Below are 27523 nucleotides of genomic sequence, written 5' to 3'. Positions count from 1 at the left end.
AAAATTAGCTCTCCTGCTTTGTAAACTGGATTTCAGCATACAGTATATTAGTCAGCAGAGCTGTATAAACCTGTTAAAAATAAGAAGTGAAATGGAAACAACAATTCAGTTTTGAACTTAGTCCTGTGAAGGCTACCTTACAGGAACTGAAGCAAATCTACCTACTGTTTGCTCTCAGTTTCTTTCTTTTCCTTGGATGAAATATGTTTCATTTTACAGGTTAATTTTTCTTTCCCTTCATGTTAGTAGAGACTTTGTGGAGTAGGGAAGGGTGAATGTAGCTTGGGGAGGGGAAGGTAATATTTGTACCTTATGGCAGTTACTTTCTTGCACCCGTGATGGTACTTTTAGTTTTGTTAATTTTGTCATTTAAATGATAACTTTACAGATAATTCAAAAGCAAAATGATATAAAACAATTCATTCCTTGATTTTGCCCCTCTCGCACATATATTCCCTGTCTAGCCATCGTTGCTCTTTAAAATTAAGTGGAGAGAGAAGGATTTATTTTGCACCAGGGCTTTGGGAAATCTAGAAAGCAGCTGTTCACTTCCACTAGAGCAACAGAGATAGCACAGGCTGTCCTCTGGGAACTGACATCAAGTATAGTACTGCATTATAAATACCATTTCCTAAATACAGACTAGGCTCCCCGTGGCTGATGAATAGACCCATGCTGTCTTAGTACAGGGAGTTAAAGAACAACATTTGCCTCACTTTCAGAGTGGGGGGAGGTGCCTCACAGCATTTCTTTGACTTCACCGGTTGTGTGTGGTGTTGGATAGACCTTCAACAATCCTTTACAGACTGATATTCACACTGGCTCTGGCATCATCACCTCCCGCTGAGGTGATCTGCAATTAGGAGTGCAGATCCTTCCCCGCATAGTGAGAAGAAAGACGTGATCGGACCCTTCTGTGCTTCTGGACTCAGGCACTGGTTTGACTCGTAGCCCTTGATAAATGGCTTTACAGCATCTTTGCATCACGTTACTGGCTTGTGAGCTGATGCCTAAACTTCCTCATAGTACTGTGGGGATATAATAAGCCACACTAAATGACTGTTGGCTTCACTGAATGCCTTTCTTCTCTTACTCATCTGAAATAACTTTCCAGTCTCATTTGGAGAGTTAAATTCCTCTTGCACAGTAGGAAGAAATTAACTTTGTACAACCAATACAAACTAAAGGAGGCAGTAAGTAAATGGGTAAGCTGCAACTCAATAACTTCTGGAAACGCTCCTCATTAACAAATTCTCATGTCTTTGGATGCTTTCCTCTCCTTTTTTGTTCCATTTTGTGCAGAAAGATATGACTCTTCCTATATTTCATATTCTAATGCACCTGTTTGCCACGAGGTATAATCTGAGGAGGTAAGGAAGTGAAGCAGAAGGCACTTTACAGCTCCCTGTATCAGCTGTGAACAGCCTCCTGTGAATTACAGTTGAACAGACACGTCCTCTCTTCCTTAGAGAAAGCAGCCTAAGACAAGACTGTGCTTTTAGGAAACAAACAAACTGCAATGGGGGCTGATTGTTATTTTTTTTTAAACTAACTCTTTACTACTCTGAGAGCTTCTTAATCAATCACCAGAACACAAATGATTGCCAGCATTCAATAAGCACAGCTGCACAATCATTTTGTTCCTGAAGATATGAAATTGCAGTAGTTGGTACTATCTTAGCCCTCATTAGAGCTGAATTGCAATTGAAACTTAGGAACCTCTTGTCAAGGCCACTTCCACGCTGCGACAAGAGCCACTCTGCCCAAGAGCCAGAGTTCACCACACATAGCAGTGATAGGAGTAGTAATGCAAAAAACAAAAGAGACTCCTGATTTTGCCCTCTGTGCAAGGAAAAAGTGAAACTGGAATAGGTAAATACTATTTTTCACAAGATGGAGTGGAGTTGAGTTAAAATGTCAAAGAAAATGTTGGTTTGGGAATGGAAGAAGACTTCTATGTTCTTTTGGTATACCCCAGTGGTTAAAGCTTAATAAGTGAATTCCCAAAGTTCATTGTTTCTATCTTATTTTTCTGTGAGTTTCCTGGTAATCAGAAAGACAGCACCTACCAGCTGCTATTGAAGTCAATAAAAGCAACCATAATGTTTGCCTTTTATTAATTGCTTCTGTGCAGGCAGTTCTCCCCTGTGAATCTGTTCCTTTGGGTTTTATTAAGAAAACAGAAATTAAACTTGTGTTTGAAAACGGCTTCCCATCATTGAGGAAACTGTAGGGTAGATGAAACAGTAGGAAGAAGCAGATGGAAAATGAGTGAGGTTTTTCTCAGAAAGAATTCAAATAATTTTTAATAATTTGTCAAAAAGTTCAGCAGAAGATGTCAGTTTTTCATTGAAAAAGTGAATAGTTCATTTTTTCCTATGAAGAGAGAGTAGTATTCAAGGAAGGAATGCACTTTCTGTAATGATAACATTTTAGCAACAGCAACAATAATACTAAAGCAACAGGTCTGAGTTGACGGAAAGGATGCTGGAACAGGATGAGTGGGATAGAAAGGAGGCTGGAACAGCAGTCAAGGCAAAACAGATGGGTAGCTCTATGCATTGAAATTCCCAGGACCTGTGTCACCAAATAACAGTTAAAATTAAAAACAAAATAATAATAAAAAAAAAATCACAGAACTCTTCCCACTCCTTTCATTTGCAGATGTTACCCGTTCTTGCTGTGTACAAGCAGGCATTTTATGCTTTCTGATTAGTAAAGAAGTTACCTTAGAGTATCAATACCCTCTTTGCGTTTTGCCTGCAGGCAGCTGAGCTGATGGGACACAGAACTGACTGCACCAGTACCTCCAGTAAGGTCACTTTAACTGTTACTGAATATGAATTTTTCAGGCTACTGTACTAACAGTGTTCCCTGTCTGAGTGGGCTGTTTAGTGCGTTTAGCCATTTCCCTTGGAAATAAAACCAGAAATGACTAATCAAGTTATGTTTAAAAAATGCTGATCTTGTGTTTGTGACTTTGCTACTTCCCTCAAGTGTAGGCAGAGCAGAGCTCTTAACCAGCACGTGGTGGTACAGCCTGTGACACACCGCAGGAGCCATGCTTTGCCCCAAGGCAAAATCAGGACAAGAAGCTGGAGTGCTGCCTTGCCTTTCCTTTCTTGTGTGTGTCCTGTCTCTTTGGAGCAAAAGTATTTCTGGTGTAATGATGACACCAAATGAAAGTAAACAGGGCTGATGGGCAACTTGCAAAGAGTTTAGCTCAGCTAAGCATTCCGATGTTATTTCTTATTAATTATTGAGAGCCGCTGTGTGCTGGAAATCATGGAATACACGGAGGATGACATGAACTAGAGAACACTCAGTGTAACTGAGTCACTCTATTGCTCTCCCACCAAATGCAGTTTACTGAGGAAGGGCAAGAAGGGGAAACAGTTTTATAGTTGCAATGCCTGTGGGTCAGGCACATGTAGACACAGTGACTTTCTGGAGCATCCAGAACACACGCTTAGGATGAATTCTTACATGACAAAGCCTGTGCTGTCTTGCCCTTGCTAACACCTAGCTGTCAGGTGGCATGAAGAAGCACAGGCTCACCCTGGCCTCTTTTTTGCCTGGTCCTCCTGGTGCCGGTAGTGATAGTGTCAATTTGCTTAAGGAAAAAGTTCTTCTGGATTCTATTTTTCAGTCTATTTCAGGACGTAGCCCTGACTGATTGAGAAATTAATTCAGGACTGGGCCATGCCATCCTCTCAAGCTGAATGGGATTCAAGCTGATGACTTAAAAGGGAAAAAAACATATAGGTTATTGGCAGTGTCATTCAGCTTCAAGCTCTCTATGCACCTCTGAGAATGAGACTTCTAAATTTTTCTCGTTGGAAAAGCAGTGGATAAAGTTGTTAATTGCCTCATGGTACAGTCAAAAGATCTTTTCACAAGACTGTTTAATCTGGACTAAAAATTGCTGTAGGCCAGAATCAGGGCAGATAGAACCGCTATAGCTAAAGTCATACAGCAAGAGCGTATGATGTGAATCACACATATGAGCAGCAAGTGAATGTACTCTGAATAAGTAGCATTTGAAAGGAGGTTTTAAAGACTGGGAATGGGACACAGTTTTTAAAACAGGAGGTGTCATTGTGCCCTTTCAGATGCCCTCCATCTCCTACCTGCTAGCTGTTTCTCCAGAAGGTTGTGGATTTGCTGTGTGCGTCAGCCCCATGTGGTTGTCTCGCATACTTAAGGGCATCTAGACTGGCATTTCATGCCTGTGTTGAGGCAGCTGAAAACCCTCTGAATGACTATTCCAGAAGGTGTTTGGCTGGAGCTGTGGGGCCTGATCCAGCTTTTTGCTCTGTATTAGTAAGTCCCATTAACATTTGGTTGTTCTGCATCACTGATCAGACTGAAAATGAAGTAAAAGCAGCCTTTATCACAGGGTATTGTGCATTTATGTCTGCCCCAAAGTGGGGCAGAGGGAGAAGCAGTAACTTCTAACTGAGGTTTGAAAAGTGACTCACTGCCACGTTAGGAGCAGATGTTTTTAATCTCTGCTTGAACCACACATTAGAATTGCTGACCAAGTCAAATGATAAGATCATTTATTTTGCTAAATTAGGTTTCAGAAAGATCCTAAAAGTGAATACTTCAGATCATATGAAACTGAACATAGTATTTTTGGTCATTAGACACTTAAGATAGTTACTAATCAGTGGCTACTTAAGACAGTTGTTAACATTACCATAAATGCTTCATCGTTCTTGGACTTGAATTTGAATACTGAAAGGTATATGTGCCACATGTATATGATCTCATTCTCTCTTTTTCTTTTCCTAACAAGATAATAAATTCAGTTCTTCAACAACTGTTCTGATTTTTTTTCTTCCCAAAATGTTCAGGTTCCTGTCTGTGAATAATAAGTGCTTTTTAAAGCAGTTGTGTGTGCCATGGAGGGCAATACATTTGTGTTTGGAGAATCCAAAGTTTAAAAATAATTAGATTGGGAGAGGGATTTTGTCTTATTTGTGTGTCCATAAAGTGCTGTTATTCTATTCTGTACAGGGACGTATGTCATTCTAGCATCCAAGTTCCTTCTGGCACTGCGGTAAGCAGTGTGCTTAGTGTTTTGCAGTACCTGAATTCCCCTAGACCAAAATCCGAGCCAGACATTGCATTTCCTTTGTTTTCCCAGCTACACTAGGGAGCAGTGAGCACACTTTGTATTGGATACTACCATGTGACCTTGGAAACACTGGAGTTTTAACACCTTCTTTACATTGGCTTTGCAATACTGTATGCTTCCTTGGAGCTCTGACAATCCCAGGTTTGCAAATGATTTGGAGATTTTAATGCACTTTAGCTTTCCCTGGGACAAAATAATGATATCTTGGGGTGTTTTAAGGACTGCAACTTCCAGCTAGATGAATTCATCTGATAATAGCTATGTGTCTAGAGTTTAGTGATGCAAAATTTGCAGGTTTATGTACAGAACTAATTTTGCTGAGGAAGCAATGCATAATGAGCTCTGAGAGCTGCCAGCTAGTGTCTGCAGCTTTAATTTGTGCAGCTAAAATGTGAATTCCTCCCTGTAAGCTGTGAGCAGCTCCGTGGGAATCTTCTTAATATGTGTAAAGTAGGGTGTTCATAGCAATAGCAAATGCACTGATACCACAGTGCAAACACTTTGAAGCAGGAGAACAATGTTTTTCACACTGTTTTATTTGTTTCAACTAAGTCATGTGCAGCATCAAAAATGATAACTAAGACTAACTTTGAATTCTTGAAAAGTCTCTGTACTGTGTTATACTGCAGCAGTGGGATGATGAATCAGTGTGAAAGTGAAGAAAATATGGCTTTGCGCATTATGTTTTGTTGTGCTTTGTGTAAGGTAGACCTTTGAGACTTGTCATGGGTTATAGACTATTTGGGGAGAGCAAGGAGGTTCTGCAATGACTGCTTGCACCAATAAGTCATCATACTGATGTTCTTGTCAGGGCACATTGCCAGGGCAGGAGGGCACTTCAGAGACTGCTAATAGGTTACCATGCTTGGGTAGTAAATTATCCAGTTTTACTGGGCCTTCCTGTGAAAAAGCTTCAGTGAAGCAGCTCTTGTGTTTTTACTGTGGTTCACGGGCCAGCCAGCTGCAGCATGATGTACCTGCTGGTGGGACGCCAGCTGCCTCTCCTGTGTCAGTGCTCACGGGGTGCTGCACATCCTGGGGAAAGCTGTAAGTCAGAACTGCTGAGACTCAAACATGACACTTCCCAAAAATGCTTCACGGCAAATTTAAATTTGGTATCAAACATCGAGGTTCATTTGTAATCTTTCTTTTCCAGTTAAGCTTTGGGCAATGATGACTCTTCAAAGCTTTTAGTTGCTGAGGTTGTACAAAAGCCTAGCCTTTCAATAACTGCCATGTTATCTCCTGGCACTTATGGACTCTGCACTTTCTTTGTTTTGTTTATTGCTTTTCTGTTTTCTCACAGATTTTGGTAGGCATGTGCTATACTGGCTGAATCATTTTTATGTACGTGATGTGTCTTCTATGATATCCTAGTTCTTGAAAAACATCCTGGTAAACTTTCAGCAGTTTTGCTTCAGGTGTTCTTGCACTGTGAGCAGCCTTAGATGCTTTTCAATATTCTTAGTTTCTTATTCCACTCACCTGCAGGACATGATTGCCTTCTGGCATCCTGATCAGTCTTTGAGCAGAAACAGAAGAAAAGAGAACGTAGTGTAACATCCAGGCTTTCTACTCTTTCTGCCCATATATTATTCTCTGTTAATAGGCGAAGCAGAGCTCTTAGTTCGTAGGCATGGCATTCCCTCTTTACAACAGGTCCTTTTGTCATATGGATCACCTTCATTTTTCACCATTCTCTGAATATAAACTATGAAAATTGTCCCTTTTATTCCTTCCTACCCTGTGAATCTCAATTATAAATTGTGGGAGGGTCACGATCAAAAAGTACAGAATACAAGATGTTGTGTTATAAAGGTTTTTCTGACACCCTTTTGGGATGACCTACATCAGTCACTGGTCATGTAATGCTTTAGAAAATTAGAAGGAATTGATTTATAAATTAAACTAATGGAAAAAATTACCACGAATTTTAATAGAAGTATAATATTAACAGGAATGGAACTCATTAGATTTTGAAATATGAGGCAGCCTCTCCAGCCACTAGACTCCACAGCTGTGATTATAACTGGTGGAGATTCAGGGATATTAAAATGGTTGCATGAAGGCTTTCTGCCTGGCCCATGAATAGTCTAAGTGTAAGGGGAAAGGAAGGAGACAGTTGCAGGAGAATAACAAAGAAAATCAAGAGTGAGGGCAAAAAATATTGAGCTTATACGGTGACTGTTCTCTAGTTCATGGTAAGTTACAATGTTCACCATCTGCATTACCTGGGGATTTGTTTCCTCCAAGTGAGAAAGCTGGAAGAATTTTCCTTGCCTCTTGCATCCTTGCTAGCGTGTGTTCCTCAGTTAGAAGTATTATTCTGCTCTGAGCATGCTTTTTCTCTCTCATGAGGAGCAGCCTCCGCGCAGTTGGGGCTCCCCTCTGACTACAAAGGCTTCTCACCGCTGAGAGCAGACAGAGAGCAGCACCTTTTTCTGTTTGACTTGCTTCAGGCTGAACCACAGCTCTGAACTTTGTACCTCTTGATTTCTCTTGGTCTTTTTCCTCCCAGGCAATGCTAAAGTGTCCTATGAACACCTGATTGCAAGTTTTGAAAAATATTCTCCTAGGTAGAAAGCATTCCTCTGTAGACTGATGCTATCTGACACATGCAACTGAAATGTATGTGCATGTGTTATCTGTCTGCGCATCTAGCTACTAGTAATTTGCTTGGTCTTTGGAAAATTAGAGCTCATCTACGTTTGTCCAGTTTCTTCAACTTGATATCTAAGGTTAGGTTCTTTTCTGCTCATGCATTTCTTGTATGTCTGGTTAATACTTAGTTCTGGTTCACTTAATATGCATTTATACACCTTACTTTTCAATTGAACTTTTACCCGTCACGGACTGAGAGGCAAGTTATATTGCCAGGTCTCAGTTAATTACCAGTGCCATTATTTTTTTATTTGCAGTGCCTGAGCAAGCAGGAGAACAACAGGTTAAGTCACATTTGCAAAGAGATCATGACTCAATTAGTGCTTATGAGTAAAAAAGAAAAAAAAAAGAATAATTAAAGGTATGGCAATAACAGCATTATATGTGTGCCTTAGTGCTAAGGAACCTGCTCAAAATAGAAGACAAATAAAAACCCAAAGGATTAGAAAGGATGTGTATAAAGCCTGAATGCAACAGGGAATTTGTGTGTGACACTCTTCTCAGAGAGGATTTCGAGGAGCTTGTTAGAGCAGGGCACAAAACCTTGGCTCTGGTTTTGCAAAAACAGTGGCTTGGTTTTGGAGGGTTTGCTGAGTGGCTAGTTTCATTTTGGTTGTGAAAGCAAAAATAAAAAGCACCAGGCATTCCAGATCATCCCTGTCCGCTACAATTGCAAAAGCCCCAAAGTGTTAAAGCTTTGCTTGTAAGCTTTGCTGTGTCTTACTAGGAAAACTGTTTTCCCTTTTAGGTTCAGCTATGCTTCTTCCCCCAGCAATTTATAGTTATGCTAATTCCCATTATTTTTAACTGCTTGACTCGGAAAGTGCTGAAGTGCAAACCCAATAACTGAATGGCTCACTGTACAGGATTGGAAGGGCTGCCTGTAATTTTGTTCTGCTTACAACTTGGTGGTGCTGATAGTCCGGACTCAGATGTAAAACTAACTATGGGCAAAGAGGTGCAGGTCCCCTTGAAGTAAAACAGCTACAGCAGTTGTAACCAGTTGAAGAGCTAGCTTTTTGGGTTTTATGTCCTTCACTAAAAACTAACTAACTTGAGGGACATCACATGTGTGCTATTTGTTAGCTGGGTGAAATCTTTCTGAAATGCCAGTTAAAGGATTTTTAAAGGAATTCTGGAGAAGAAATTGTTGTACACGGTATCAGGGATATGCCGTAAAAGGTTCTGTAGATTTTAAAATATAAGGTCCAAATGTGTGCCCTTAAAATGAGTGTGCTGATTTCAGTGAGAGCAGGGGCTATCACCATGTCACCGGATTCAACCAGTGCCTGGAGCTGCAGAGAAGGAGCCACAGATTCCCCAAGGATCACCCAAAAGCACTAAATACGTAGGACCACAGTGTAAACAGCAACAAAGATATAACCCAAAAAGGTGTTAACCTCCTTTTCCACTAAAGGTGCTGCTCTGGCTTGTCATCCATCTCCAGACTGAGAGGAAACAGCTGTGGCCTGCTCCTTCTCACACTACATATTTGTCTTCCACGTTTGTCAGCTTGCTCACTCACTGGGGTAGCCTGTCTCTCTGCACAATATACAACCACTTGCCTTTCCTACAGGCTGCTGGCTGGGAAGGTAAGATGTTCTGCATGAAGAGAATCCAGTCACTCTTGAACCTGGGTGCTCACTTCTTTGTGGCACTGTTTTACCCTTCCTTCTCAGTTTTTCAAAAACTTCTGTAAAGCCCCTGTGATGTGAGTGTGAGTAATCATACTGGCAGCAATACATGGTTGGCTAGGGAAGCTGAGCTGCACATCTAGTGCAGTAAAAAATAACACTGACAGCACCCCAGTCTGTGGCAATGACTAGATGGTTTCTTTTAAGCGTGGATACATTACAGTGACTGAGGTGGTTGGTTCCCTGCCCCCCCACCCCCATGTGTATGTGTGTGTCCAGATCATCACAGAGGGTAGATAATGGTGAATGTGAATTTTTTGCTGAGTGACAGATCCATCCAAGGATGAGACCCTAGAGGAAGTTGACTCTGCAGCGGAGAATGGACATTCTGCTGTTGCCATTTGAAAATACAAATGCCAAGATGTTTATACCCAACAATGCCATGTAGTATACGTAGGGAATATGCTCCTCCTACTGGGAGAAGTACAGTTTGGTGTTGTGGTGTTTTGCTGTAGCGAAGCAGGGGTTACTTCTTTGAGAAAAATGAAAATTTTGTGCAGTCAGATTGCAGGTAATTAACGTGAACTTTTTGTATGGGTCAGGACTATCTAGTAACCCACTGGGCTTCTGAAAGCCATGCAATGGAATGCTTATCAATTTTTTTGTTTGTTTGTTTTGAGTGTGTGTATGTGTTTAAAAGTGCATTTAAAATTTTCTGGATCTGGAGAACTGATTAGGAAGCACATTCCTTCACAGAGCCTGCAACCCTTCAGCAGGTGGATTCAGCACAACCCTAACCAGCTGGGGGCTGCAGTGGTTGCACTTAGTGCAGACATTTCATGTGGATCTAAACAGGCCTGAGGGTTTGATTGATTATATTTGCTTTTCTTATAGAAACATTGGCACCAGTCTCTTCCCTTGATGGATAAAGTGGACTAACCATACACAGAAATAGCCATTGCTCAATGTAGGACTTAGAGTCGAAGACAAATTATTTTCTAAAAGGACAGAGCCCTGTCAGTGGGTGCTGAGTGCATTCTTTTCTTTGATCCGTTTTTTCGTGATGAGGATAAAGAGTTTTGCTTACTGTGTGTGGGAAATGGAGCAGAGAGTTAGCTAGCAGGAGTGCTGAAAAGTGCATTTCCTCATTGTCTGTGTCTTTAAATGCACAGCAGGATGCTATTTTGCTTCTTAGCTGGCCTTTGGTAGAGGTAAAGTATTAATATGAAAGAGCAAAGAGGGAATATTAGTGTCCCAGAGTCATGGTGTGCATGATAGAGAGACCTGTTGGAAAGTTTGCTAGCAGAAATCCAGGTAATGAGGTAGGAGCTGCTGTGTTCTCCTGCTGCTCCAGAAGAGCAGGAGCATCTTGACCTTCAAGTACAGACTGCCAGGTTCTTCACGCTCCTGCGCCCTTGAGCTGCAGGTTAAGAGCCAGAGATTAAGAGCTCCGAGGGACTGAGGAGGTCAGATGGCTTTTGTTACTTGTACTTGGGCTTGTGCTAAGGGTGTGCTCATGACCAGAGCATTAATAGGGCACTGTGAGATGTTTTAATATATTGTTAATTAGTTATCATGCAGGCTAATTGATTTCCTATCTATTAAATCTTCTGTTGATGGACTTTTGAAATCTGTAAAATGTTATAACAGCTATAAATAATTTAAGAAACCTTATAATTCCTCTATGAACCTATTCTTTAGAGTAAAGCAGGATTGATATTCATGTCCTGTATTTTTAAGTTACACGTATGATGGCAGCATCTTATGTCAGCACATGTAGTGGTTTAACCCCAACCAGCAACTAAGCACCACACAGCCGCTCTCTCACTCTCCCTACAGCAGGATGGGGGAGAGAACAGGAAAAGTGAGAAAACTCATGCGTTATGATAAACACAGTTTAATGGGACAGAAGAGGAAGATGATGATGATGATTATTAAATAAAATATAAATATATTTATACAAATACATACAGTTATTATTTTTATTATTGTTATTATTATTATTGAGTTAGAATATACAGAAAAAGTGATGCACAATGCAGTTTCTCACCACTCACTGACCAACGCCCAGCCAGCTCCCGAGCAGCTTTCCCCCCAGTTCATACACTGAGCATGTGTGCTGGTTTTGGCTGGGATAAAGTTAATTTTCTTCATAGTGTCTAGTATGGGACTATGTTCTGGATTTGTCCTGGAAACAGTGTTGGTAACACAGGGGTGTTTTAGCTATTGCTGAGCAGGGCTTACACAGAGCCAAGGCCTTTTCTGCTCCTCACACCACCCAACCAGCGAGGAGGCTGGGGGTGCACAAGGAGTGGGCATGGGACACAGCCAAGACAGCTGTCCCCAACCAACCAAACGGATATTCCATACCATATGATGTCATGCTCAGCATATAAAGCTGGCGGAAGAAGAAGGAAGGGGGGGGGGGGGTGTTTGGAGTGATGGTGTTTGTCTTCCCAAGTACCCATTACACGTGATGGAGCCCTGCCGTCCTGTGGATGGCTGAGCACCTGCCTGCCGATGGGAAGTGGTGAATGAATTCCTTGTTTTGCTTTGCTTGTGCATGTGGCCTTAGCTTTATCTATTAAATTGTCTTTATCTCAACTCATGTATTTTCTCACTTTTACTCTTCTTGATTCCCTCCCGTCCCACTGGGAGGGGGAGTGAGCTGTATGGAGCTTAGTTGCTGGCTGGGGTTAAACCATGACAGCGTGATGCGTGATGTCCTATGGTATGGGATATCCCTTTGGGCAATTTGGGTCAGCTGTCCTGGCTGCGTCCTCTTCCAACTTCTTGTGCCTCTACAGCTTTCTTACTGGCAGGGCCTGAAGAACTGAAAGTCCTTGACTCAGTATAAACTCTACTTAGCAACAACTAAAACATCACTGTGTTATCAATATTATTCTCACACTAAATCTAAACCATAACATCATACCAGCTACTATGAAGAAAATTAACTCCATCCCAGCCAAAACCCGGACTGCATGTCTACCATACTGGACAACTGAATAGAAAGGATCCCACGTGTTTCATAGTGGCTGCTTATTTTCCTTTCCAAGTTTTGGTCCTTGTCTTTGTGCAAATTATCACACTGCCTTTAAAGATGCTCTACAAGGTTTGTTGCAAACCCCTGTATAGCTATCGGAGCTGACTGGAGCACGGCCATTTGCTCAGTCTGTGGGAAGTACTGTGTTTGGGGCCACTAGACCATGGTGAGAACCAAAGTGTGTGTGCCAAATGCCAGGTGGTCCTTTCAGTGGAAGCTGGTGGGGTTCTCAGTGGCTTCCTAAGAATAACGTAAGCTCTTGGCCAATGTCATTTTGGTTTGATCAAGTTGTGGGTAGCCTCCTTTAACCTGGTGGTACCTGCAGGCATTTCTGGGGTTGTGCTCACTTATGCCTATTTGCGGCACTGAAGAATGGTTCCAGGGACTGTGGAAACCTGGGAGTGAAACATGTTCCCAAACCCTCTTTTTCCCAGTAAAGCTCTCTCTGTCTAAAAGGGCAAGGGCCATCCCATCATTTCCCTGGTTTTGGAGGGACCCTGTGGAGGACTTGCAGACCCTTTTGCCTGACTTGGAAGCTGTGTGGCTGGGTTGGCAGTGTAATTCTGGCAATTTTTGTGGCCTCAGTTTCTGGCACAATTGAGTATTCATGCACTGGTACTTCTCACCTCTAACAGAAGATGTCACCTGCTGAACACTGCAGGTGACTCCATGAGATGTCTTGGCAGGACCCTCAGGAAGCAAGCGCACTGTTGCTGCTCCACTGAAGCCAGGGCTGCAGAGGGTTCTGCGATTGGAGTGCTGGGGAAACTAGTCACCTAGGACTTTTGTTTTTCTTTTTTTTCCCCACCAATTCACCTACAAATGTATCATCCAGTCCCACTGTTGCTGCTGGGAAGAGACTGCCAGGGCATTTAAAAAAAATGACATTTTCAAATGCTTCCCTCCCACTCCTTTACTTTTTATATTAGCCTCTTGGAAACTGGAAATTGAAATCTGTTTCCTCCCTCAGGTTTTCTTTTTCTTTTCTTTTTTTTTTTTTTTCTTTTTTTCTTTTCTCTCTTCTATTGCTTGAGCATTTGTTGGCTGCTTTTTAAAGGCAGCCTGTAAGTTCATGAAATGAAACAAGCAAAGAAATAAGCTATACCATACTAAGGTGGGGAGGATGTTAATACATTTTGCAGAAAGGCTTTGCAGACTTCAGACACAGGCAGGAAAGCAAGGACACTGTAGGTAATATTAGCATGGACTGCATCCCATAAATACCTCTGTGCCACTCTAGCACAGATGTAGGTTGCCAATAAGGAGCTGGTGCCAGGCAATGAAGTTATAGACCCTATGTAATTCCATGCAAGTCTCAGTGCTGTGTGACGAAGATGTTTATAGCTGCTGGAGTGCCTCCTGTTTGATGCATCTTTCAGGAGGTTATTCACATAGGTCTGTCCTATGTCCTGGAGACTTCACTCACTTGCAGAACAATTAGAAGTCCCAGATGAAATGTGTCTCATTATGGCATATACGACATTACACCTCAGGACATGTTGTCATGAAGGCTGGATGTCAGAACACTGGTCCAACAAACAATGCTTTATTTCTTTCTGTGTCCTGTTAGTGCAGTGGGGTGTGATGTCATGCAGCCGTCTGGACGTGATGCTGACTCAGCCTGGGCTTCCTGGCACTGTGCCCCTGAAACCCATTGCCTCTCAGGATGGATCAGCACCACAAAGTGGGTGATGGGCCTGTCCGCCTGTCTTATTTCTGTTTCCATGTGCCTTTCCCTCCTGTCAAGGGATTTACTTTACGTATGAGATACTAAGAAAATCAATCCCTTCTTTTATAATAAAAACCTGACTCCAGGAATCCTGGTCAGTGTTGCTGTCTTTGGGGATTTCTTCACAAAATTCAAGCAATTTGTGTGTTTTCATTAAAAAAACCAGCCCCCTAAAAATGTAGCTCAGCTTTTCAATTATTTAGAGAGGCAAGGTTTTGCGGTATTAGCCTCAAAGTTGCCAGTGTTAGTGGCAAACTGTTGAAAACAAAATGCAATTTTTTTTCTTAAAAGAAAAATATATTAAAATTAAGCAAAGAATGTTTAATAATTTGGGGATAGCTGATTTTTCTTTTCATGAATGCTTGTAACTAATATAACTGTTCACCCCTGCAAAAGTAAGCACAGGGCTACAGCAACATTAACTGGCCTCCATGTCTCCTAATTCCAGTATGATTTACCCTTCAGCTAGATACTTGCTATTAATGACACTAAAAATGTAAAACAATGATTTTGTTGTTGTTGTTGTTGTTGTTGTGCAACTTTTAGCTGCCTTATTGAACACTTAGCAGAGAAGGGCTGGAAATGTTCAAATTAGCAAGCACGGGTATAAGAAAAGGGGGCCTTTTTTCTCTCGGCCCATGGCTTTGCATGACTCTGTAACCTCCTCATCCGCATCAGAAATTCCAACATGAAGGAGTTGCTGCAGCCGTCGCTTTCTGTTCATCCTCAGATCTTTGTTCAGGCATTTCTAACATGGTCCTTACTTCACTGTCTGTCCCTTTTCCTCTTCAGCTAAAAGGATGTGAAGTAGGATCAATGCTTTCTTATTATTGTTGTCCTGTCCTCATGTTCTGAATGTGCTCTTTGCAGGGATAAACTGAACATCCGCACAGCTGAATAACTCCAGCTTCTCTCCTCTGATTCCCAGCCCTTTTAAATAGTGCTTTCTGTCCAGTGTGCCCCAGATCTCAGGAGCACGCAGCAGCTTCCCTCCTGCTTCCTGCTGGGCTTGGATCAGCACACCCCCAGCCCTGAGACACTACACCCTCCCTTTTCGTGTGAGGTGCACTGCCCCTTAACACGAGCCCACCCGCACGTTCAGCGGTGCAGCCTCATACTTGGCTGACCCACCCATGGGCCTGCACGGAGCAACAGGGGGAGGCTGGCTGCACCTCATGACGGTCTGGGTTACGTGCAACCTCTATGGGTTTTTGGTTCACAATCAGATGGATTTTGACCCCCTCTAATGTTAGTGTTTCTAGATGGAGCCCACTGCTCCCAGCACAAGCCTCGGGATTTAATTACCCTTTGCCAGGGCTATCGTGAAGTCACAGTGGTTATTATTCACTGTGAACTCTGTCTTGCCCATGCTCTGTGCAACATGACCCCTTTCTCAGTCATGCTGGAAGCAGCTCAGCACTGTGGGAAATCCTGAGCACAGTTAAAACAAACAAATGAGCCCTGAAGGCAGTAGCTTCCAGCCACAAGACTTCAGTTACAAAGTCAGCTCATCTAAACACCTTAAAAATGTCACCAGAAACACTGCTGCAGTGTGTCAGCCCTGGTTGCTTGTTGCAAGGAAAGCAAAGCTTTTGCTGTTTTCAGAGTGGTGTCTGTTGGAGCCATTGTAGGGTCAGAGTGGATTTCATTAGCTACGTGGAGCATCAGGAAAGTCAAAAGGAATGAGAAGAGGCTGGAGGCCGACACGTGCAACGGTGCAGTTGGCTTGCAAGAAGTTGTGTTAGAGCCCAACCATACTGCAGCTCCTGATCCCTCGCCTCATTTCCAGCAAAAAGAGACACTCCAGCTTTTATAACATATTGATTAGCAGGAAAAATAATGTGTGTGGTGAAGCTGTCCATAGCCTTTCTCTGTGAAACTTTCCAGCCAAAACTAGGTCAGGTTTAAAAGCCTAACGTGTGCACCGAAGCACAAAGGCAGTGAGAGAGATGACTTGTTCCCAGTAATGATATTTTAAACAAAAGGAAAGAGCTGGCATTCTGTTTGTTTAATGGCTGCAAGCTGACCGGATATTTCACTACAGCTGTGTTTTGCTTTTAAACACTACCACAGTATTTACTTGCAGAGACAGGGCAATGAGTTGCAGGCAGAGGCTGGCAGGGAGGATGCTACAGCAAAGGTAGCTAAATAGCGTAATTTTCCTTGTTATAATTCTGATACATTGCAGTAGCCATTATCCACACACAAGGTGAGAGATGTTCTGCAGATGTTACAGGCAGAGTAGCTAAGGTGGAGGAGACCATTACCTCTGTTTTGTGGACAGGGATATCAGAGATACTAATAGAATAAATGACTTGCTATGGGTCTGAAAAAACTCTTTGCCACACCTGTGTACAAGACCAGTGTTCTTCCATCTTGTCTTCCATACAAACATCTTTTATTTAAAAGAGAGACTGGCCAACGTTGTTTTTTTTTTTTTGCCACATATCAGTTTGAGCAGCAGAGTGGTGGTAACTGTTGCTGACAGCAGGTATATCCACTGGCAGTGGCAGGTCTCATGTCCTTTCTGGGCTGTGTACCCTTGTGAAGCAGCATGTGCTGCATTATGGGGACCCAACCTGGCAATTTCGGTTCCTCTGAGATTTTACTTTTCACTAGAGTCTCTTGCAGTAATGTCTCAGTGAAACCTCTCTTCATCCCTGCCAGAGATGTGCAGTCAGAAGTCAGGATGCCCTCAGGGGTCCCCTGGGCACCTCTGGCCCATGTGAGCACCTGTGTGGCCAGCAGCTGATGGCCTGGGTAGAGAGAAACATTCCTCTAGTGGCCAACTCTACTCCTTAGAAGGGTGTCTATGGTAATATAGGTTTCTTGCTGGGGAATCCTCCTCTGCCTCTGTAGAAAAAGCTTAGACGTTTAATTTTTAGATCTGTTCTACATTTTTCCTGGGAAAATGTGATCTGCTGTATTATTGGTCTCAAATCCTGCTGGGCTGCACCAGGACACTGCTGATTGTCTTTAGCAATAGTATTAGCATATCCTACTCTCTAGGGGCTACCAATAATAATCACCATACACACCAGGGATGCTGTGCTGCTTCGGTAATTCATATTTACCGTGTGCTTTGATGGTTTTGGAAAGGAGGTCTGACAAAGAAGGAAAATATTGTGACTGCAGCTGATAATGTGAGAAAAGGGGAATAGATTAGAATCTGGCTTGCTACAGCATTTTGCTCAAGTCTATTCTAGATAGGCTTTAAGGGAACCTGCATCACTACAGTCTCTGAGTGCCTTCCAGTAGTGCGTTAAGAGATCTTACCAACATCTGCTACTTCTGAGTCACCCTTCTTTTCTTCTTCTCCCAGAGCTAGAAGGATATGTGATTTTTTAGAAGAAATGTGCAGCTCTATATCCTATCTAGCATGTGCCTGGGGCCCTAAAATGCTCTAGCAGTCTGCTTAAATAAATACTAAAACTCTTCACATCGTTATGCTACTTTAGAGTGAGTAGCAAAGATTGTTATCCCTGTGGTATGCTAGGTGGAAAGCCACTGCACAGAAAGACTGTGAAAATTCATCATACATATAGCATCAACATCAGAGTCAAAACCAGACTGCAAGTCTTGTAGTGCTTTGGTGTTGCTTGTGTTGTCAGTATCTTATAAAATGGTCAGAGTTCTCACTGCAAGTAATGTTTCTAAAAAGCTAACATCATCTCTAATTTCTACAAATTACACATAATTTCTGTTGTGGTTGTTCACTAACAATTCAGGAAAAAACTTTACGGTAAACTCTGGATGATAAGATTTAATAAGTGCTTTCATACGTTTTTATCCTACTCATCTGTTTTGAGTGGTAAATGCAACATGGACTTTTCATTTCTTTAGTGGTTGGACAGCTGGCTGAATGGTAATTGAGAGTTTCAAATAAGCAGGAATCATGAAATGAAGTTTTCTTGGATTAGTAGCAGAGATAATTTTCTGTTCTGGGACTATATTTCTCTTTTAACCCATAGACATGTTTATATTATCAGTAAAAAATAACTTTGCACCTGATCTATAGCTCAAAGTTCTACTGCCCACCTGCCCCCTATGCCATAGGCATAAGTTATGAAGTCATAAGAGGAAATCTGCTTCGATCGACAGACTGTTGGGACAGATTACCATTTCTACATTAATTTTCTCTGAAATGTTTGTAAATTTTTTAAACTGTGCTTGCTTTTATTTGTCTGTAAAAAACCCCATGACTATTCCATATCAGATAGGACTGCCTTACTTAACTGAGGCTTGCAAGACACTTTGCAATCATCTCAGGACAAGAGCACAGAGTCTATAGGCAGAACATGCATGTTTTTCCTTACTTGTAGTGGACATCGTAAAAGTAAGACCATGGTCAGTAGGTGGAAGATAGAGGCTGTTGGAAGTATGTACATCAAATATTTAATTTTCTTGTTGAAAATGTGGCTCCAAGCTGAAAGTAAACAGTTTTCTAAATCAGAGAGATGCTCCAAGGTTGAAAGATGTCATATGCAGGCTGGGGAGTGTGTTTTAATGGTAAGTTTCTCTTACCATTAAAAAGACACTGTTTTCTACCTTTTCCATCCATGATACCTGTGATCTTACAGAATATTTGGTTGAGGTCTTTCAAAAAGATATGTCCTTTCCGGACAGGTTGTCTCTCCTTGAATGCTCCAGGAAGCATCCATGTAAAAAGAAAAACAAATAAGCCTAAACAACCCACCCTGTGATAGCACTACTGCTTAGGAGAAGAGCAGCTTTTCTCCTCTGAGCTTGGGAACACTTCTCTAAGTTTGCAGGGATACGTGTTATGCCTCAGGAAGGCAACATGAAGGTATGAAGCTGTAAAAATTCTCCTCTTCTGAACTACATCCCAGGCTATCCAGGGGCAAATACCCCTACACCTGAAGGGAAAAGGAGATTCTTGTGTTTCCTAATTACTCCCTCGTAACTGATTTGAATGATGACCAGGTTAAGGCAATTTGGGGCACTCAGAGACCCACTGGGGATGAGCAGTCGCTCTGATGCTCTGCAATGATCATGGCACTGAACTCTCTTCCCATTGTAAAGGGGAATAAGAGGTGCAGAGAGGTTCTCCTGTACCTTTAAGAGTGGAAGCAAGAAGAGTGAGAGCAAGGGGGAGGACAGGTTCCCTTGGTCATGGGTTATCTTCAGTACTGGTTTCAAAAGGATCTCTCTTTCCCTTCCTTTGTCCTTCCCCCATGGGAGGGGTGTGCTGAAGGACTGGTGTCAGGGAGCCCAAGAACGTTCAGCTGTGCTGGGAGGAACAGAGCACTCCCCACTGCTCCAGGTTCTCTGCACTCTCCAAACAGAATCCAAATGACATTTTCCAGATTTTTCTTTTTCTAGACACGGTGGAAAAGGCAAAATCTCCTATTTGGTACCCATTGTGGTACTCTGGTGCTGAGTAGGATCACATTGTACTCTGTCGTCTTACCCAGATTTTCTTGGCAGGTTGACTGCCCAGAAATAATAAGCCTATAAATAGGGTTTCAACTTCCCAAGTCTTATGATGAGTCTGGGAATATTCACCCTTCCCACAAACCAGGAACAAAATCTAACCCCACATTATGACAGATGCTGTCCTTTTTTTTTTTTTTTTTTTGGTGTTATATGGCATGGCAAGCACTTCTGCCTCTAGTATTAAATATTACAGCTCATGCACCTTTGAGAAAAAAATTACAGAATCAGTCAGTGTGGGACTGGCCTATAATAAGATGCTAGTTTGAAAATTCATATCACCCAAGAGGACCATTCCTTAATGGTAAGCTTAATTACAAATGAGGTCTGAAAATGGTATTCAGACAGTGTACTGTCTTCTATATCAGCTCTTAAAAAAGTCACATGGTTTTTAAAAGTAATTGTAAAGTGACTCTCTTCCATCTCTTCCACCATATTACCCTAATGTCTCTTGGGAAATGCAGCATTGCACTGCTGCTTCTGCTCAAAGCCAGTGATGCAGGTGGCCTGATTTACCACCTCTAAGGCCAATAGTAAAATATCTTGCATGTCAGTGGGGGGCAGGATCTTTAGAAGGTTGATATAGGAAAGCAAAACTGAAGATCTCTCCCTAAACCTTGGTTTGGCAGTGATACTCCTCAGCCCCTATTGCTTTCCTTGGATCATAGCTCTGACTCCATGCCAGGTTCGCTGCCTATTTTCCTCTGCCTGCTTAGAGAGGATGCACTGATACAGATTATTACTACATTACAGTCCAAAAGAGAGGCAAATCAGTGACCTCTATGCATGAGAACAAATCCCTTGGGTGATACAGCTGTTCTGTAGCTGTGTCTGTCTCAGAGCACTCTAATGGCATATGCATTGCCCTAAGAGAGACAGGGCCCTACTGAGTGAAAGGCAGCTCCTCCTCTTCTGGGTGCCACAGATCTCAGCAGGCATAAATTAGGATGTCTCAGACAGACCCACTCCCTGTTTACGCCAGCTGCATGTGAAGAGAATACATTAAGGCTGATTTCTTGAGCAGGGTGCAATGGGCTGCCTCACATCCTGACAGACAGAAAGAGGGAGAGCAGCAACATATTTAGCTTGCAACAGTATGGATTTCCTCACAGGCCATCCTCTCTTGTTATTGAACCCATCATCTCTCCTGGGGAGCAGCAGCCTCTCCTGGGTTTGGTCTAACTGGTAGTTAAGCTAGCATAAACCAAAGTGATCACATCTGACAGCACCTTAGTAATAAGACCATGGCAGCACAAAGGCAGAAGCAAATTAATCTCCTCAACTGTGATTTTATACAGGTCAGAAATTTTCTTAAGTCTATCAGGCACCATTTGTGCCTCTTTTATGTGCCTCATTTCTCTTGTTCATGGCCGGGACAGGTAAGATGCGGTGCATATGTAGGGCAGACCTCTGGGACCCGCCTGTCCCTCCAGTTTGATGGTTCCTGGGAGCTGTGGTCAGGCAGCAGGCAGTGAAGCAGGTTCTAGTTTGTGCTATATGACAGTTGCACCAAGCAAAACCCAGGCACAGGCTAGTAAATCATATTTCAAGGTGTCCAAATATAACTTTTGGGTCCCCCAAGGATCTGTGTCACTATTGGTCTTGATGAACTATCTAAAAGGGGATTGTAGGCAGCAAATACGATGGTGGCATAAAATGATTAAGAGCAATAAAAGCTGGAGGAGAAATGACAAAATCAAGAGGGACCTAATAAAGCTGGATAAATGTGCAATGCAGCAGCAAATGAGATGCAGTGTTGCAGGAAACTTTATGCCAGAAATAATTATGTTAACTCTTCTTATGCATTCTTGAGTTCTGCATTTTGCTCTGAAGAGATCTGGACGCTTGACAGACAGCTTAAAGAATGCTGCAACTCAGAGCCTAGATGTGCTGACCAGTGCAGTATAAGAGCTGGCAGGTCATGCAATCTACCTAGACAAGAGATGGGTGGTAGGAAGTGAAAAGGAAAATGTCAGAGACTGTAGCGTTTGCCTGTGGTCACTCATAAAACCAAATGTAGAGCAGAGGGCTTAAGAATGTCATGCCCAGGGTCAGACTCCAAACCGCATGGATAAATCCCCAGAGGCCAGGCCGTTAACTGGGAGCGAAGCACCTCCAGAGGGCCATAGCATCATACAGATGGCCAGGACAGGTGGAATGGATCACTCTTTGTCTAGCTCTGTTAGTTAGACAGAGAGCTTAGATGAGTTGCTTAGGCCATATGCTCAATCTTTAAGTGTCTGGAATTAGTAAAATGACTTACACCCTCTGTTATTTTTCCCTCTGTACCATTTATTTTCAGCCACAGCTGAGACCAGGGGACTGTTCCTGGATGGTAAGTTGTTTTGTTTTTTCCTGAGAACTGGCAGCTGTGGAAAAAAATGTCATCAGAGGAACAAAATGAAATGACTAGTGATAAAAGCTCTATGCACTCAGACTGGCCTTGGTGCACAGGGGGACTGGGGACACTGGTTGGGGGGGGGGGGGGCATATGGGATCTTGTCCTGGCCCTTTGACATTCCTGCCATTACGCCAGGGCAGGGGGTAGACTGTGGGTCCCACACAGGACTGGGGCTGTCACCTGGAGCTGTCTGCTGGTGTGGCGAAGCCCAGTCCCTCCACCACGGCAGGCTGAGCTCCCTGGCTGTAAACCACTAGCAGGTTTTATGTAGTGCTGCAAACGTTCATGCATGATGCCAGGCCTGACCTTGAGGAGCCCCAGGGCAGGAGACTGGGGACCTGCGTGATCAGCATGTTTGTTTCACTGCCAGCCTGTGGCACCACACATTTCCTTTGGGTTTAGAGTCTTCTCCCCTGTTCTACTCTGGGCCATGCCTGCTGAGCCCTGATGTATCCACAAGTGGATCTTTTTGTATCTCATCAGTAAAACAGAGCACTCTTCAGTTTTGTTTGTGGGAGGGTGATAGATGCAAGTGTTGGTTGTTTGCACAGAGATTTCACAGGCTGCAAAAACACTGTCACCTGTTCCATAAAACAGAAAAAAAAAAAAAACCAACCCAGGCTGCCAAGTGCCTACTAAACACCAGCTGGTAAGTGCCACAGCATCAACCTGCACAGCTATTGACTGTGCTCACAAGCTGAGGCAAACCTGAGGATAATCAGGCAGCCTAACAGTGACACGCAGCTTAGGAAGGTGGCTCAGAGCCTGCTCTCCCTGCAGGCTCCTCTGTGGCGCGAGTGCAAGCACCTAACAAAAGTGCTGATGGTTCTTCCCCACCTGGAGATCATAACCTAGGAAGCTGGTCGCAGCTGCTGCATAGCCTGTCTTGCAGAGGCCGCTGCTGGAGGCTTCTGTGGAGTAAAACCAGACCTTGGAGCAGCTTATCACGGAAAAACCCTCAGTAAATGCTGTAGTTACCTTCAGGTTGAAGGCAATATGATGCTGGACTGAATTTCTCCCCCCCTTCCTCCCCCTCTGCCTACAATGGGAGAAGTAAACCATTGTGGTATCAGGACATGAAGAACTACCCAAAGGCTTTTTGTTACTGTAGGTTGTGACTAAGGGAAGAACCAGTAATGGTCTGAAAATACCAAACCATAGCTCTACAGACAGTAGCCTTGTATGGCAGCAAGGGATACTTGCCTTACACTTCCCAGGGAAGGCTTTCGGCACTGAATGTATTGATGCAGTGGAAGATTGCCTAGAAAAATTACAGAGCCATAACTGTTGGGGATTTCAAGAATAAACAGGCATCTGCTTAAAATATATAAACCTGATGGTTAATTCAGACAAGAAATGGTGGAGTAGATGTCCTCTCTATCTTCCTTCCTGTCCTATGTTCTGTGATTCCTGTTGCATTGGGGGATGAGGAAACTCTCAGCAGCCTCTCAACAGCGGTTTTGTGTCCCATACACCACTTCCTTGATCATGGTGGCTGCAGTTCTTTGTCTAGTGTTATAAAATCAATATGATATGTGAGGGTTAGTGGTATGGGATGAGTAAAAGAGTCATTATCCCATAATTTTCAGTGCTTTTTCTGCAATGGTGTAAGGCAGGTTCAGGTGATAAACAGAAGCTATGGCATATTATGCCTGTGGAGGCACAGATTTTCATCACATCAGTTGGGCAAATGTTTGAGAAGTCACTAAAATTTTTTTCCTTGCTGACTGCTTGGCTCTCCAAGGGTGCGTGACTTTGTATGAGTCTCTGGAAGCAAGGGCCCTGTCTTAAATTGGTGCAACCTAAGGTTAGGCAAAGTAGAGACAGCACTGTTCTGCGTGCATCTGCAACAGAAACTGAGCACAATATGCATGTGGTAAAACTGTGGTAACTGGGTGGTTATGTCTGCACATCTATTTTCTGGGCAATTTGAGATGGAGAGATTCCTTAGCTAGAAAGAAACCTGCAAATGCCATTTCAGACTGTTCTGCTTTCAGAAGTCTCTCACCATCTTCCATGAAACTGATGTTAGTGTAATTTCCCTGGCCCTTCCCATTTACACATGCAAACAAGGTAAGATCCAGGCTCAAAACTTTCATTGCAGAGTCAGAATGACCATAAAAGGGTATTGTGTGATGCAATCTGCCATGTCTGCTGTGTAACTGGTTACCAAGCTTCTCAATGCCCCAGCTATAATGTTTTAAAAAAATCGTCCAAGACTTGCTTTCAACTTCAGCACAACTGGAATAGAAAAGTGACTAGTCTGATGGGCTGCACTTGGGCTGATTCATGGCTAAGGATAATGTCCAAGCAAACAAAAATAAAAGAAGCAATCTGCTGGAACCTGCAAACTGAAGGCTTGTCTCCTTGACACGCTGCTGCTGAACCATTTTTTCGTAATGCTCAAGGCATGTAAAGCCATGGATAAGCACTAACTGCTGTGTGCAAAGTAGTCAATAAATTGCCATCAGACTTTTCCTTCTGTTTAACTTTTATTAAAAGAGGTGCTAAGGTACTGTACTGTATGCAGTACATCATATTTATTACCAAAATTAACAAATATACAAAACTTATACATGTAATTTTCTTACATCCATTTATTGGTCTATAATACTGCATTTGTTCAAGTAGGTTATCTACAGTATGTAAACATCCCTTGGATTGACCTCACACAGATTAGGAAAGCCCATCTAACCCATGTAGTTACCAAATATAGCTTTTTCTTTTTTAAAAATTTATTTGGCTTTCGTTGGTAGAATCTAATCTTCACATTTGGCACATGGAAGAGACATCTACAGTGCAAAAGAGGCAGACTTTCTGGTTTTGTTCTGAGCAGTTTAGCAGAGTCATGGTTTTAAAGAGCCTAGAATAAATTTACACAAACTTGATAGAAGATGGATTAGTGTTAACACCAATGACTCACAGATCAGCCGTTAAACTACAGCAGAAATTCAAAGCCTCTTCCCCAACCCTCATCCAGGTGGAAAAAAACCTCAGCCTTGTTTCTAAAGGATTAAAAAAGGACTCCGTTAGCAACAGAGAGAGGAGTTTTAGTTTACAAAGAGCCGTCTGAGATTCCAGTTTCAATTTTCTGCTTTGTGGGATTTTTTCCCCCCTCTTGTTAGCAAGCAATTTTTTTTCCTCCTTTTTAATGGGGGAAAAATAACTGGTGAGGAACAACTTTTCTGTGGTGGCAGTTTTTCAGTGAGTCAGAGATTACAGTTAGAGTTTACAGATCTTTGAACCCAGATGTATAGAGCTCAGTAAGCTGCCGTGTACAAGGGGAGAGAAAGGGGGAGAGAGAGTAACGTCATTATATTCCAGGCTTCGAGCTTTGCAATTTTGCTGTAAAAACGAGGAAAAAAACTTCCTTCCTTCTGCTTCTCATGGTTTCAAAAACGTGACTTAATTTAACTGAGTAAAGCTGATCCAGAGAGACCTTCATTCGCACCCTTCTTCCCATTCTCATCCAAGCACCGTATTGCTATGTTTTAGGAGGCCTCACCCATGTCCATGGAAGCATCTGATGAGAATGGACCTAACTGGACACCGTTTCACATGGAAACCCCTCTGCCATTCCTCGTCTGTTACCACAGAGCCCCGCTGCTGTCCGTGGCACCGTACATCTCGGCCAGCTTTTTGAAGCGCGGCCCCCAGTCCGTCAGGTAGTCGTAGCTCTGGTCTGAGTCTGTCGTCACTGACTGTAGGGAGCTGAGTGACTCCGCCACCGAGCCGTTCCCTTCAAACATGTACGTCTGAAGGGAGTCAAAGGGAGGTGCCCACAAGTCCATGTCAGCTTCGTACAGCTTGGCGAGCACGTAGTTGTGGACGTTGTTGTCCATGACGCACGCCTGAGGCACGTATCGGGAGAGGCTCTCTATTTCAGGGAGCATGTCTTGCCGGTTTTTCACCACCAGCTGGGCCTCCCGCGGGTTCCACATGGCAGCGATATCGAAGGCCTCTGTGTCCTCCTCCCCACCACCTTCATCATCGTACCTGACGATGTTCTCATGGATGTTCTCCTCCTCATCAATGATGTATGGCTGCTTCCGCTGGCGGCGCATAGAGAGGATGAGGAGCACAAGCACTGCAGGAGGCAACCGAGACATGGGGCCATCAGTGAGGGGGCAGACCTTGCAAGGGCTTCAGACTCTCTGCCCCCCTGTTTCCTGTTTGGTGAGCTCAGCCAGCCCCTTGGATTTAAAGAGCTGTGGTGTTTGCAAGTGGAGAGGTGTAGAAATCCCCCACCCTCTAGTCAGAATTAGCAGCTTGAGGTCCCGCTAATCTGTCCCTTTTCTTGCCTTAATTCTTAACTCTTGGTGACGCTTAGAACATGTCTATCATGTGTTTGCAATGCACTGTAGTAATACCTGAGTTACCTTTAGCTAGCCAGGTAGGTATCAGTAACAGTTTATCTGCAGCAGCCCAAAGCTCCATAGAGATATTTTTTTCCTGCTGTGTAGCCAAGTGTTGCAGCTGACCTCGGTGATGCCTCTTGGGCCGGGCACTCAACATGACATAGATGGATGGTGCTGAGGCACCATCGTGATATGTCTGCCTACACAGCAAAATGCTGAGCTAGCCCCTTAGTCTGCTCCAAAGCATGTATTTGTTTATCTGTAAGCCTCCTGCTGTCCTGTAGTGCTGGTGCTCCTCATCTCTGTGCTTCTTAACATGGGGAGAAGTGGTCATACAGGCACCAGGGCCCTTTACTGTTGAAAATGTGCCATCACCTGGTGACTGTATTTCCAGGGCTAGAACTCAGCAAAGGTTTTGAATGCTGAAATTTTGAACTGAGGTATCTAGGCTGCTTTGAAAATCCAGAATTGAGGCACCTTTACATAATTTTTCCTGTAGCTTACTCCCTGCTCCTCAAACTGTGTCCCCTGAAATTTCAGGGAATGTGTGTTTTGCACTAATGTCTCGTGACTTGAGAGAGTGAATGAAGGAAGTGAAGTTCATTTGATACTAACAGCTAACAGGGAGCATAGGAAGTCTGGCCAAGGAAAGGATGACATTTATTTGTGGACACAGAACACATGCAAGGTACTCAGCCCCTTTATAGCAGCACAGGCACCATTTAAATGTAATGTCTCAAGGAAAAGGGATGGAGGTGGGAAATCTCCTGTCAAAGAGACAAGAGGTGGAACTGGGCTTACCACTCCTGTTTCCTGTGGGAGCATTTGATCGGAAACTGCTGAGTATGAGGAAGTAACCTGTACCCAGCCACAGCTCTCAGCACTTCTTCCTGCCATCCCTCTTTCAGGAAAACAGGGCCATACCAGACACCTTGGGGCATCTGGCAGAAATATTTGCAGGCCATAGTTTTCCCCCATTCCTACACCCCAGAGTCTGAAGCAACTGACTACACCATCTGGCCCTTGATATGGCTCTGTAAGGATGTGTGTGTCTACCTGTAGTATATCTATCTATCTATCTATCTATCTATCTATAT

At 43.2% G+C, this 27523-nt stretch overlaps 1 protein-coding gene and 1 long non-coding RNA gene across 3 annotated transcripts in view; one reads left to right on the top strand and one right to left on the bottom strand.

The window, feature by feature from the left end:
• Positions 1 to 27523, top strand: part of LOC130146531 (uncharacterized) — a 73730-nt gene that overhangs the window by 27219 nt on the left and 18988 nt on the right. Inside the window, exons 2-3 of one of the 2 annotated variants that reach the window (XR_008820947.1) lie at positions 2767 to 2812; positions 21970 to 22002. This is a non-coding gene — a long non-coding RNA (uncharacterized LOC130146531). Of the gene's footprint in view, positions 1 to 2766; positions 2813 to 21969; positions 22003 to 25644; positions 25734 to 27523 lie in introns of those variants that run through there. The other variant, XR_008820948.1, reaches the window with a different exon arrangement.
• Positions 24548 to 27523, bottom strand: part of CDH20 (cadherin 20) — a 117785-nt gene continuing 114809 nt past the window's right edge. Inside the window, exon 12 of the mRNA XM_056332749.1 lies at positions 24548 to 26155. Within this exon, the coding sequence (XP_056188724.1) occupies positions 25656 to 26155 (500 nt within the window). The 3' untranslated portion in view covers positions 24548 to 25655. The remainder of the gene's footprint in view (positions 26156 to 27523) is intronic.

Source organism: Falco biarmicus, chromosome 3, assembly GCF_023638135.1.
Source record: "Falco biarmicus isolate bFalBia1 chromosome 3, bFalBia1.pri, whole genome shotgun sequence".
Lineage (NCBI taxonomy): Eukaryota > Metazoa > Chordata > Aves > Falconiformes > Falconidae > Falco > Falco biarmicus.
This window is presented reverse-complemented; position numbering and strand designations above follow the sequence as displayed.